Genomic DNA, 11288 nt, shown 5'->3' on the forward strand with positions numbered 1-11288 from the left:
CATGCCCTTATGGATGGGCAACAGAAGTGAACATTTGAGTTATGCTTAACTCTCTGAGCCATTCCCTGATGCGTTTTTCTGCGAACTGTGTTCCGTTATCCCTGACCAAATTCATCGGCAGTCCGAACCGGTATATGATCAATTCCCAAATAAATTTCTTGATACCGGGATGCTACTGGTTTTGACTCGATCCACTTGGTGAAGTAGTCAATCGCCACGATCAGGAATTTCACTCGTCCTGGCGCTTCGGGAAACGGCCCTGTTATATCGATCGTCCATTTCGGGAACGGCCAAGATGATGTTACTGGGACCATAGCATTTTTGGGGAGCAAGGTGTTTGGCGCATGGCGCTGGCATGTGCTGCATCTCCTTAGTTCTTTTTCTGCATCTACGTGCATGCCCGGCCAATAATATGCCATGTTCATTATCTTGGCTACCACCATTCTCGGGCCCGCGTGAATCCAACAAATTCCTTTGTGTACTTCCCTCAACAAGTAATTTGCGTCCTGTGCATCCACACATCAGAGAGGTGGCCCCAAATAAGATCGTTTGTATAAAATGACATTCTGAAATGTATAGTTTAGCACTTTGTGACGAATCTTTTGGGCTTCTGCCTTTTTATCTGGTAGAATACCTGATGATAGGTAGTTGACGATTGGTGTCATCCAGTTTGGTGTACTTGATGAACATACATAAACTTCTCTCATGATTGTGGAAGGGTTTGTTAGCACTTCTACACGGACGTCTTTGGCAAGGTGTTCGAAGCTAACTGATGTCAATTTGCTAAGAGCGTCGGCCTGTTTGTTTTCGCTTCGTTTCACATGTTTTACTTTGCATGTAATGAAGGTTCCCATTAGCGCCTTAGCTTGCGTTAAGTATGAGGCCATCTTCTCGTCTTTTGCATCATATGACCCTTCTATTTGATTTGCCACTAACATTGAGTCGACATGCGCCTCTAAATGTTGAGCCCCCAGCTTTTTGGCGATTCTCAATCCAGCCAACAATGCTTCATATTCCGCCTCATTATTTATGCTTTTGAACTCGAAACGTATTGCATACGTGAAGTCATGCCCCTCTAGATTGGTGATCCTTAATCCTGCACCACCGCCTCCATCATTGGATGACCCAGTGGTGAACAACTTCCATACTTGTTCTTTTTGTTGTTCAACTGGAGGATCCATCTCTTTTCGGCATTCCTCTTCTTTCCCTTGGGGTACCTCTACTATGAAGTCTGCCAAAACCTGACCTTTAATTGCTAGTCTGGGGTTGTATTCAATGGCGTATTCTCTCAATTCTATCGCCCACCATGCTAGCCTTCCAGATATTTCTGGTTTGGCTAACACATATTTTAGGTGATAATTGGTGAGGACATGTACCGGGGGTCCCTGGAAGTATCTCCTTAAACGGCGCGCTGTTTGTACTAGCGACATAACTATTTTTTCCAAGGTGGAGTATCTTGTTTCTACGTCTTCTAGAGTGCGACTTACGTAGTAGATGGGTGTTTGAACACCATCCCTTTCAACCATCACAACCGCGCTAACTGCTCTTTCTGAAGCCGCTAAGTATATTACGAGCGGTTCTTTGGCTCGCGGTGCCGTTAACGTTGGTAACTCTGCTAAACGCGATTTGATCTCCTGGCATGCTGTTTCGCCTTCCGCTATCCATCGATATTGAGACGTTTTGAGACAGTTCCTTAGGATTGAGACAAGTGGAAAGGATTTTGCAGCATGACTTGACAAGAATCTATTGAGCGTGACCAATCGGCCATTAACTGTTTGCACTTGCTTGATGGGTTTTGGAGAAGGCATTTTTACCTCCGCCTCCACTTTTTCGGAGTTTCTTTGAACCCTCCATTCGTCATGATCACTCCCAGGAATTTTCCTTCTTCCATCCCAAAGGAACATTTTCCTGGGTTAAGTTTCATGCTGATTTGGCTCAGCGCTCTAAAGGTTTTTTCAATGTCTTTTAGCATTGTTGCTTGTGCATCGCTTTTGATCACCAAGTCATCCATGTAGACTTCTAAATTTCTCCAATTTGGGACTTGAGTTCTTTGTCCATCAGGCGTTGATATGTGGATCCTGCATTCTTGAGGCCGAATGGCATCATCTTGTAACTGTATGTTCCGTTGTTTATTCGGGACGCCTTTTTGTCTTGATCTTCAGCCGCCATGTGGATTTGGTGGTACCCTTTATATTCATCCAAGAAACATTTGAACTGAAAAGGGACAAGCGCATCCACCTTTAGGTCTATTTCTGGTAAAGGGTAGCAATCTTTTGGGCACGCTTTATTGAGATCTTTGAAGTCGATGTACATGCGCCATTGGCCATTTGCCTTTGGTACCATAACCGGGTTGGCGAACCATGTTTGGTATTGTATTTCGCGGATTATTCTCGCGCCAATGAGTTGTTTAACTTGTTCATCGCAGGCTTTCGCTTGTTCCGGTCCCATCTTCCTCTGCTTTTGTACCACTGGCACAAAAGCTGGATTAACCTTCAACTCGTGTTCCGCCTTGGTTTTTGGAACTCCCTTCATGTCCGCTGGAGTCCTTACGAACACATCCATGTTGCTAACGAGTAGCCTTTTCAACGCACTTCGTGGTTTATTGGAAAGGGTAGGTCCAATGCTTACGCTTTGTTCTGGGAATTTCCCATTGAGGACCCATTTCTCTACCTCTCTCGCTTTGTTTGTTTTCAACATCTTTCGTGGCGGTATTTTCACGTACGTTATATGACACTGTTTGTTGGCATGAATCATCACCACCCTTGTGGGCGTTGGCACTCCTAATATTCTGTGGGCTGTTAAGGGATTAGCGTTGAAATCTCCAATTGCCACCCTTCCCAAGATTACATCATAGTGCGGGTGCGGAGTTTCCATGACCATGAAATCCACGTCTTCAGTTCTTGATTGTATCCCGTCAGTGAGTGTAACCGGGAATGTCAGTTGTCCGAGTGGGTATTCAATACTTTGATTGAAACCTGTTATTGGGGCATTGACTGGTGTAAGCCTTCGCTTGTCTTTTTCTTCAAATAAATCAAAACAGTGGCGATACATGATATCAGACGTTGTCCCCTCATCGATGAAGAAGCGAGGCGTCCGATAATGGCCAAAAACTGCTGTGACCAATAAAGGTTCCTTTTGGTTTGCTCCTCCTTTCACCTTTGGAAAAATCACTTGTTCTTCCTTCCAGGCAGCATGTTCAACCTGGCTACGCTTTTTGCTTTTGTTTCCGCCAGAAATTATATTGGCATGTAGGTCTTTGATTTTCTTTTCTGGCCTCTTGCCATCGTGAGGTGGCGGACGTCTGCCTCTCCCTTTGATGCATTAAACCAGACGCTCCAATCTTCCGTTCTTGACATACTCTTCAATGACATCTTTCAACTTTGAACATTGATTAGTTGTGTGACCATGGTGTTCGTGGTAGTCACAATAACTCTTCATGTCTGCGTTTGGCCCTGGTTTGATTGGAGCTGGCTTTTTGAGCCGGATGCCTTCCGTATGCATTATCTGTGCTGAACTTTTGATCAGCGGGGTCCATGTCAGGCCCCTCAATTTCAGCTGGATCTTACTTAATCATGTCATAACTCACACAGATTAATGTGCCGACAAGAGAGTTAATGACGGGTTTCTATATTTAGAAAGATATCTGTTTGTTAAAGGCGGAATCAATAACAAACATACGGTTGCAATGAATAATCAAAGGTAGAAAGCACACACAGGATTCACTCAAAAGATTTCCATCTATATAATTTTCATCATACAAAGTGGATAATCGATTTAGGGTTTTAGGAATCCTAGGACAGCCGTCACACGATATTCTATCTCAATAAATGTGTCTGTCTATCCTTTTTCGTGTGTGTTCTTTTGTGTCCCTTTTGGCGGCGTGCCCTAAACATTCTATTTATAGGCCTTCCAACCTAGGACAGCTGTCATTCCTTCTAGAAACCCTAAATACAACGTACATATCCAAATTACATATTCAAAATAAACTAAGTGTAAAACAAGTCTTCCGGTAGGCTTTTCATAAATCTTCATTTTCCGAGTACGCTGTGTACTCTGCCATCCTTCAGGAGTTGGTAACACAGAAGTGTACTCGAAATCAGTTTCCGGGTAAACTTTACTTGAAGAGTATTTTACCAAGTAAAATACTCACCGAGTAGACTTTAGTCTTCTTGGCTTTGTCAAACTTTGCCCGACAAATCCTTACGAGCAACCTTATTCTTCAGTGATCCATTTCAGCTCTTTGCTATAAAATAACTTATTAGCAAAGTGTACTCAGGAGTACTGTTCCTTTCTTGAGCTGAACCTTGCCCGATATTACTTAGAGATATTCCTTTAGATCATCAAGCATACTTGGACCATACTTATTAATAAATACCTTGCACGGTCTTCCAATCACTTGGCTTCTTGGACTTGGTTAACCAAACCTTACTCGGAAGAGTAATATACTTGGCTCGGAAGAACAGACTTGCTTGATAAAGTGAACCTTGCCCGGATTTACATAAACTAGTGAACCTTGCTCGGCAATACACTAATTTGCAAACCTTGCTCAGATAACCACTAAAGCAGACTACTTGAAGTAAACCTTGCCCGGTAGACAAAATATCATACCCGGCTAAGACCTTGCTCGGATGTCTAAGGTGTGCCCGGATCCATACTTAGTGAATTCTGAGGAGGTTGAGAACATTCCAATCTTCCATATACTTCATTCTGGTCAAATCTTTGACTCAACAATCTCCCCCTTAGGTCAATTGTTAGACTCAACAATCTCCGCCTAGATTGGAACACCTCAGCTTACCCAAAACATTTCTATGGTTACTTACACTTAGCAAAAATACATCAAATCAAAAATCAAAATTACATACTCAAATAACATAAGCAAATTACATAGTCAGAAAGTTGTCCTAAGACATTAAAAAACAAAGCCTATTCTATTGATCTTGTCTACTTCTTGCATTATGAATGGCTTGTCTTCGATTGATTATCTCTGAAGCAGCTTTCATCTTGAAAATATTAAGGGCTTGGTAGTGAGTGTGACTTTCTGGTATAGCCAAATCCCTTATATCCATTAGATCTTCATTGTGCAGGCATGTCAAGTCTTCATCTTTCTTAATGATCCCCAGAATTTTTCCATCCGAATTCCTCAATACAAAATGATTAACATTCTCTCTTTGAATTCAATTTCAGCTATAATCCCATTTTTCTGTACTGTGTAATTGGGGTGTCTCATTCTTCTTCCCAGACTTATACATGTATTCAAGTTGGACAATGGATTCTCATCTCTGAAGGTCATCTGAAAGTCTCTTTCAGCTATGTCCATTCTTTTCAGCTTTGCAGTCCTTTTTGACTTGTGAGACTGAATCAACCTCCAGCTCATCTTTTCTTTTAAGAATTTGAATCCTTTTCCAGCTTCTTCATACAAGTATTTTGCAGATCATTCATCTGTCTACCTGCCATTTTGCTTCTGTCTCTGTAATCATACAATCTGAGAGTGGCCATTCTATCCAACTGTTATTCAGTGTAGTCACGAAAGTCACTCCTAACCACAATCTCTCTCAGCAATCTGCTTTCCATAATCACTATTAAAGATTCAGTAACTGAGTCAAAGTACAGTTCCCTAGGAAGATCCACATCAGACTGTGGTCTTGTTTTTCTTTGTTGTGCAGAACTGCTTGACTCACCTCTTCCTCCTTGACCTCTTCCTCCTTGTGGAACTCTTCTTGAAATAGGAGGTCTGAAGGGAATGGACTTCTTTGGTTTTGTAGGCCTCAAGTTAAAGACATTAATGTATATAGCCTCAACCATCTCTGTTGGTAGATTGGCAAGTTCAACAACATTGTGTCCTGCTGCTTTAAGTTCTTTTAACATTTTATCCATGCCAGGAGTTCTTGCCAATCCAGCAGGTACAAACCTACCATCAGCATAATATCTTGGGTTCTCTCCTTCCCTTAAGGTTTCTCCCATTCATTCTTTTTAATATAAAAGAGGTATTTCAAATCCTCCTTTTCCAAGACATTGAAGTCTGCTTCAGTCATTCCTCTTTGATTTATCATTATGTTTCTTAGAATGTTTATCATTTCTTCATTTTCCCAAGGGAGAAATGGTTCATCCTCAGATTCAGGCTTAGGTTCCTCTGGGATGGGTGTTTCAACAGTAGGCACTTCATCTGGTTTTTCCTTTTCAGCCTGTTTATTTTGTTTCTCCCTTAAAGTTTGGATTCTTCTCTTCTTTGCTTGAGGTTCATTAGTTGCTTCAGCCTGTTTGGTAGAGCTCTCAGCTTGGACCCTTTTCAATTTTTCTTTTATTTTCAGATTGTTGTATTGGTCCAACACTGATTCTCTGGATAAATGTTCAACAATCTCAGGCTTCATATCTCTTTCCAGCAGGTATCCACACATTCCTCCAAACTTTTTCTTCAAATTTTCCATCTTTTCAAGTTTCTCATTTTCTTTTACACACTTCTCAATCACCTTCTCTCTCTCTCTCTGTTATACAGATCTTGTAGTTTGTCAAAGTTTAGGTTAGACAGATTTTTTTCTGAATGATTGTGCCTTCTGAGATATTCCCTGAATTTCTGACTTTCCCTATTTTTCTCTTCCATCTTTTCCTTCAGGACATCTCTCTTTGTCAAGTCTCATCTGCAACTGATCATCATCAAGATCATCAAGTGGATCAAAACTTATGCCATATCTTCTTAGTTTTTCAATCAAATGATTTTTCCTTTTAGCCTCCCTCATACTCAACTCAATGTTTGTCCTCTGTTCCTCAGTCATTGTGACTTGAGGGGACACAACATTAGTAGATTTCACATTCATTTCCTGATCATTCTCAGGGTCATTATCATTATCATCAGAATCTTCAGATTCATCCTCTCCTTCAGATAGATCATTCATAGCATCAATCTTTGGTTCATCAGAGGGTGGATGATCTGGTTCATTTCTGGTTGGCATATCAGGAACACCTGGAATCTTTTGTCCTGGTCGTAGTGTCTGCAGTGGTATTGCTCTGATTGGGATATCATCATTGTCACTATCATTATCAGGAGTCTCAACATAGTATTTGTTCTTTTCATCCCATCTCCCTTTCTTTACAGACTAAGTACCTTCATCTGACATGAATGTTTCTAGTCGATCCCTTTTCCTTGAATACTTCTTTCCATACTTGGGATCATCCACATACTCCCATTCATCAGGATTTTGTCTAATGTCATCTTTGATCTGTTGAGCCCATTTCTGTGCAGCCATTGAGGCCATGGACTCACCAATTTCTTCTTCAGCCATTATATCAGTATTCAGATTTACTGGTTCAGCAGTCTCATTTGACTTTGTTTCTTTTTGACTTTCAGTTTGAAACATGCTGACCACCATAGCTAGGGAGTTATCAACTTCCTCATCTCTTCTCAACTCAATCAAGGCCTCTATCACTTCTTGGTCAGCCACTTCTTCAATGAATTCCTTTGCAAATTTGGCTTGATTGATCAAGTTTTCCTGCTCTGCCAACTCTACAGGGTCCATAGTTTGGGCCAGTATTTCTCTGTCCCTTGTTTCTCTCAAAATGTTTTCTTGTTCCCTTAGAGCAGCAACAGCAGCTTCATCATCTTCTCTAAAGAAAATATCCTTTTCTGGATATGCCTTAACAGGATCTTCTTTTGTAACCTTTGCCTTACCCTTCTCAATCCTTCTCCTCACATCCTTCTCATCTTCAGACTGTACTTCCAGTTCTGGGTCATGCTCTATTCTCTTGGAACTTGCTTCTTGATCAGTTTTTGGTTTAGTGTTTATAAGTTCCTCAGTAGCAGCATTTTCATCAATGATTTCTTCAGTTTAAGCATTAGTGACATCAGTCTGAACATCAGTAGCTATGTCAGTTAAGACATCAGTAGCAATTTCAGCAGCTACATTCTCCTCAACATTTGTCTTTTCAATCTCATTCACTATCTCAACATTCTCTACATTCCTTTCCACATTTCTCATTTCATCAATATAGTCATAATCTTGTTCTACACCCTCAGACATATCACCTTCATACTCTTCTTCATACAAAATTCTCCTCTCCTCACTACTTTCCTCTCCATCATCATACATATTCATAATTAGGTTTAAACTGTCTGCAGTCTCAACAACTGCTACAATCTCTTCAACATTCACATTTGAGACAGTTGGCCTAGATTCATTCTCCCCCTGTTTTGGGGCAGTTGAGGTCTTCTCAACCTCCTGCACCAGGGCTTGAATTCTCATGTTAGCTTGAACCAACTTCTCTAACAGCATCACATTTTCATTGGTCACCTCCTCATTTCTTCTTTTCAATTTAGCATTCTCTAACATCAAATCTATATTTCTCTGGAACAGGTCTGTGTTAGTGAGTGGTGATGTGGGTGGTGTTGTAAAGAATGTTTCATGTTCAGGTTGTTCTGTGGTGTGAGTTTGGTAAGTGGATGGTGGTGGTGATTGTGTATGAACTGGGCTTAGAATGAGTGAGTCTGTGTGGGTTGGGCTATATGTAGGTGGTGTTTGTGGTGGTGGTGATGTATGTGATGAGGTTTCAGGTAGGCTAATGGTTAGTGTTTGAGGTGGGGATTGAGTGGTTTGATGTGTTGGAGTTTGTGGTGGTGAAGGTACAATGGGTTGGTCAATGTGTGGTGGTGATTGTGGTGGTGTTGGAATAGGTTGTTCAAGTTGCTCAAGATGCTCCCCCTGAACAGGTGCATCAATATCCATAGCTACTCCAGCTCCTCCTCCATCTCCATCAATATCATCATTTTCATCATCAGAACCATCATCATCACTCTCAACATCATCTTCTCCTTCTTCCTCTGAGCTTAACTCAGGCACAGGCATCACAACCAAGTCATGGTTCAACAACCATGGCAATATCTCAAATGGGACATTTGAGTTTTACACATTTGAAACACCTGGATTCTTGATTCTTCTGTATGTATCAGGGTTTTGCAACATGTGTATAGTTCCAACAGTGGGTAGATCTTGGAGTTCACTGTTGAAGATTATCTGTAGGAACCTTGGATATTGTAAAAATCTCTTATTTTCTACCTTCTTCAGGTTTCCTACTAATCCTTCAAATATCATCTTTGAAAAATTGAAGGGCGGATCATGTATAATCCCAACTGTGGCATTTGCCAAGTCATGACTCATCAAGGTCCATGATCCCTTCCTTGGAGCAAATCCATGGATCACATGGTGAAAAAGAAACCTGTACAACATAGGGAACATGCCCTTCTGAAACTGTCCATCATGAACATTTCCTTGATAACCCATTGTTTCTTCAAATATTTTCATCAGGTGGGGTATGCTGAAGTTTATTGAGTTGTGATCACCATCATTCAACCGGAGACATCTTCATATCATTCTCTCTGTAATATGTATCTCTTGTCTAGCCACGGTTGCCTCGATTCTTTTACCATTTATGTCCTCAACCAGTTCTGCAGATCTCCAGAAATCCAAGGAGTGATTTCTGTAAATTACAGGGCTTTCAGTGAATGCGAAACTGACATTGGACCGAGCCATCCAAGTTATCATCCTAGCCATCGGCTCATTGTCAGGTGTCACTTGCAGAAGTGCACACATATTATGTTTTGGTTCGAAGATATATTTGGGTTCATCGTCTGCCATATCTGAATCACATAAACAAACATATTCAAAGTGAAATTAGTCATAAAGTTCAGTACTTTAGATAATTTCAAGGTATAAAAATGAAGAAGAAAGAAAAGAGAGAAAATCATCAAGAACCTGTTCTTCGACAAATTTATAACCTAAACACATAAACAGAGTATTAATAATCAGATACATAATCAAAGCCCATTATAGTCTAATCGTGGTCGAAAAACTCATTAATGTTGCTTACAGAGTCGGAATTAGAGGGCTAATTCAAGTTTGGGTTAGGAAAAATAGAATGCGATAAGTAGGTTTGGGTTTCTTTGAGAGTAAGCAGTTTACAGTGGAAGGAGAGAGAGGGAAAAATAATGTTGAAAATTTTGCCTAACTCCCTCTTATATACCTTTTGAAAGTGGGTTTTAAATGCTTTTTGTCATTTTGTGAATTATTAGCTGTCAAACAGTAACATTATCCACTTGATATTAAAAACAATATTTATCTTTTAAGTTAATAAAACGTTATTCGGAATTATTCTTTTCAAAGTCTACTCGGTATACATCCCCTTACAAAGCTTACCCGGTCAAACTTTGCTTGGAAAATTTTCATTTTTGAATATACAAAGTTTGCCCGAATCCTTCTATTTAGAAACCTTGTTCGATCAAGCTAATTAATTTAGAGTTAAGACATAATGAAGAAAGCTTACCCGAAATACAAGATTTCTTGAGAAATTAATCACAAGGCAAATAATCAAGTATAAACATCAAATAAACATCCTTACCCAAGCAACCATTCTAGAGAATAGTGTGCCCGAACACCTTTCTAATGCAAAGTATACCCGAATAACCTTCATATAGTACAAAGTGTGCCCGGAAAAGGATTTCTAGCAGACAGTGTACTCGGAAAGTTAAGTTTTGAAATTACCAAGTATATTGAGGGAACAAAAGTGTACCCGAAATATAAAGTGTACCCGGAAAACAAAGTTTGCCCAAAAACACTTGTAATATCAAAGAAATCATAAACACACATATCACAGAGCATGCTCGAAATGAAATTAAAACACATAAACATTTAAGTGTGCTATAGTCTAAAATTTCAAAGAGCTTGCCCGAAAATCCTATGTTAGCACTAAGCTTGCTTGGATAAACACATTCAATCATCAGGTATGCCTTTACCCGAGGGATTTCAACATGTCAAACCATACCCGAAAAATGACAAACTTAAATAGTAATATCTAAGCATGCCCGGAAAGATTAAAAAACCTTTCCTAACAACATATTCACACAAATCACAAAGCTTACTTGATGTAGTTGACTAAGTTCATAAAGTTTGTTTGGAAACACAATCAGCATATAACATGCATAGCTTGCCCGAAATAAGAATTTCTTGTTAAAAGCTAGCTATAACAACACATAATCATCTCAAGACTTCAAGCTTTCTCGGGAAATGAGTACAACAGTGTACTCTACCCGGAAAGTGTAAACACTTCAAAGCATGCCCGAAAATCATAAAGTTAGTCAAAAATGACTAAGCTTAGCCGGAAAGGTCATAAATCATCAAACCTTATCCGAAATATCATATTCAATCATATTCAACTGTTTTGTGCCTGGAAAGGTTATAAAACATTAAACCTTACCCGAACTTACATATTCATCCAATTAAAGGCAAAATGCAACACTTTTTGAC

General features: G+C 40.0%; 1 protein-coding gene across 1 annotated transcript; it reads right to left on the reverse strand.

Moving 5' to 3' along the window:
• Nucleotides 1-521: 521 nt before the first annotated feature.
• Nucleotides 522-1904, reverse strand: LOC143569148 (uncharacterized). The gene has a single exon (XM_077055130.1). It carries the CDS (start codon nt 1902-1904, stop codon nt 522-524), a length of 1383 nt encoding a protein of 460 aa, XP_076911245.1.
• Nucleotides 1905-11288: the final 9384 nt, after the last annotated feature.

This window comes from Bidens hawaiensis, unplaced genomic scaffold (assembly GCF_021521415.1).
Source record: "Bidens hawaiensis isolate Kalapana, Puna unplaced genomic scaffold, B.hawaiensis_p1.1 tig00024412_1, whole genome shotgun sequence".
NCBI lineage: Eukaryota > Viridiplantae > Streptophyta > Magnoliopsida > Asterales > Asteraceae > Bidens > Bidens hawaiensis.

Coding starts and splice junctions, on each gene's coding strand:
- LOC143569148 (XM_077055130.1), bottom strand. CDS start 1,904: ATGTTCCTTTGGGATGGAAGAAGGAAAATTCCTGGGAGTGATCATGAC.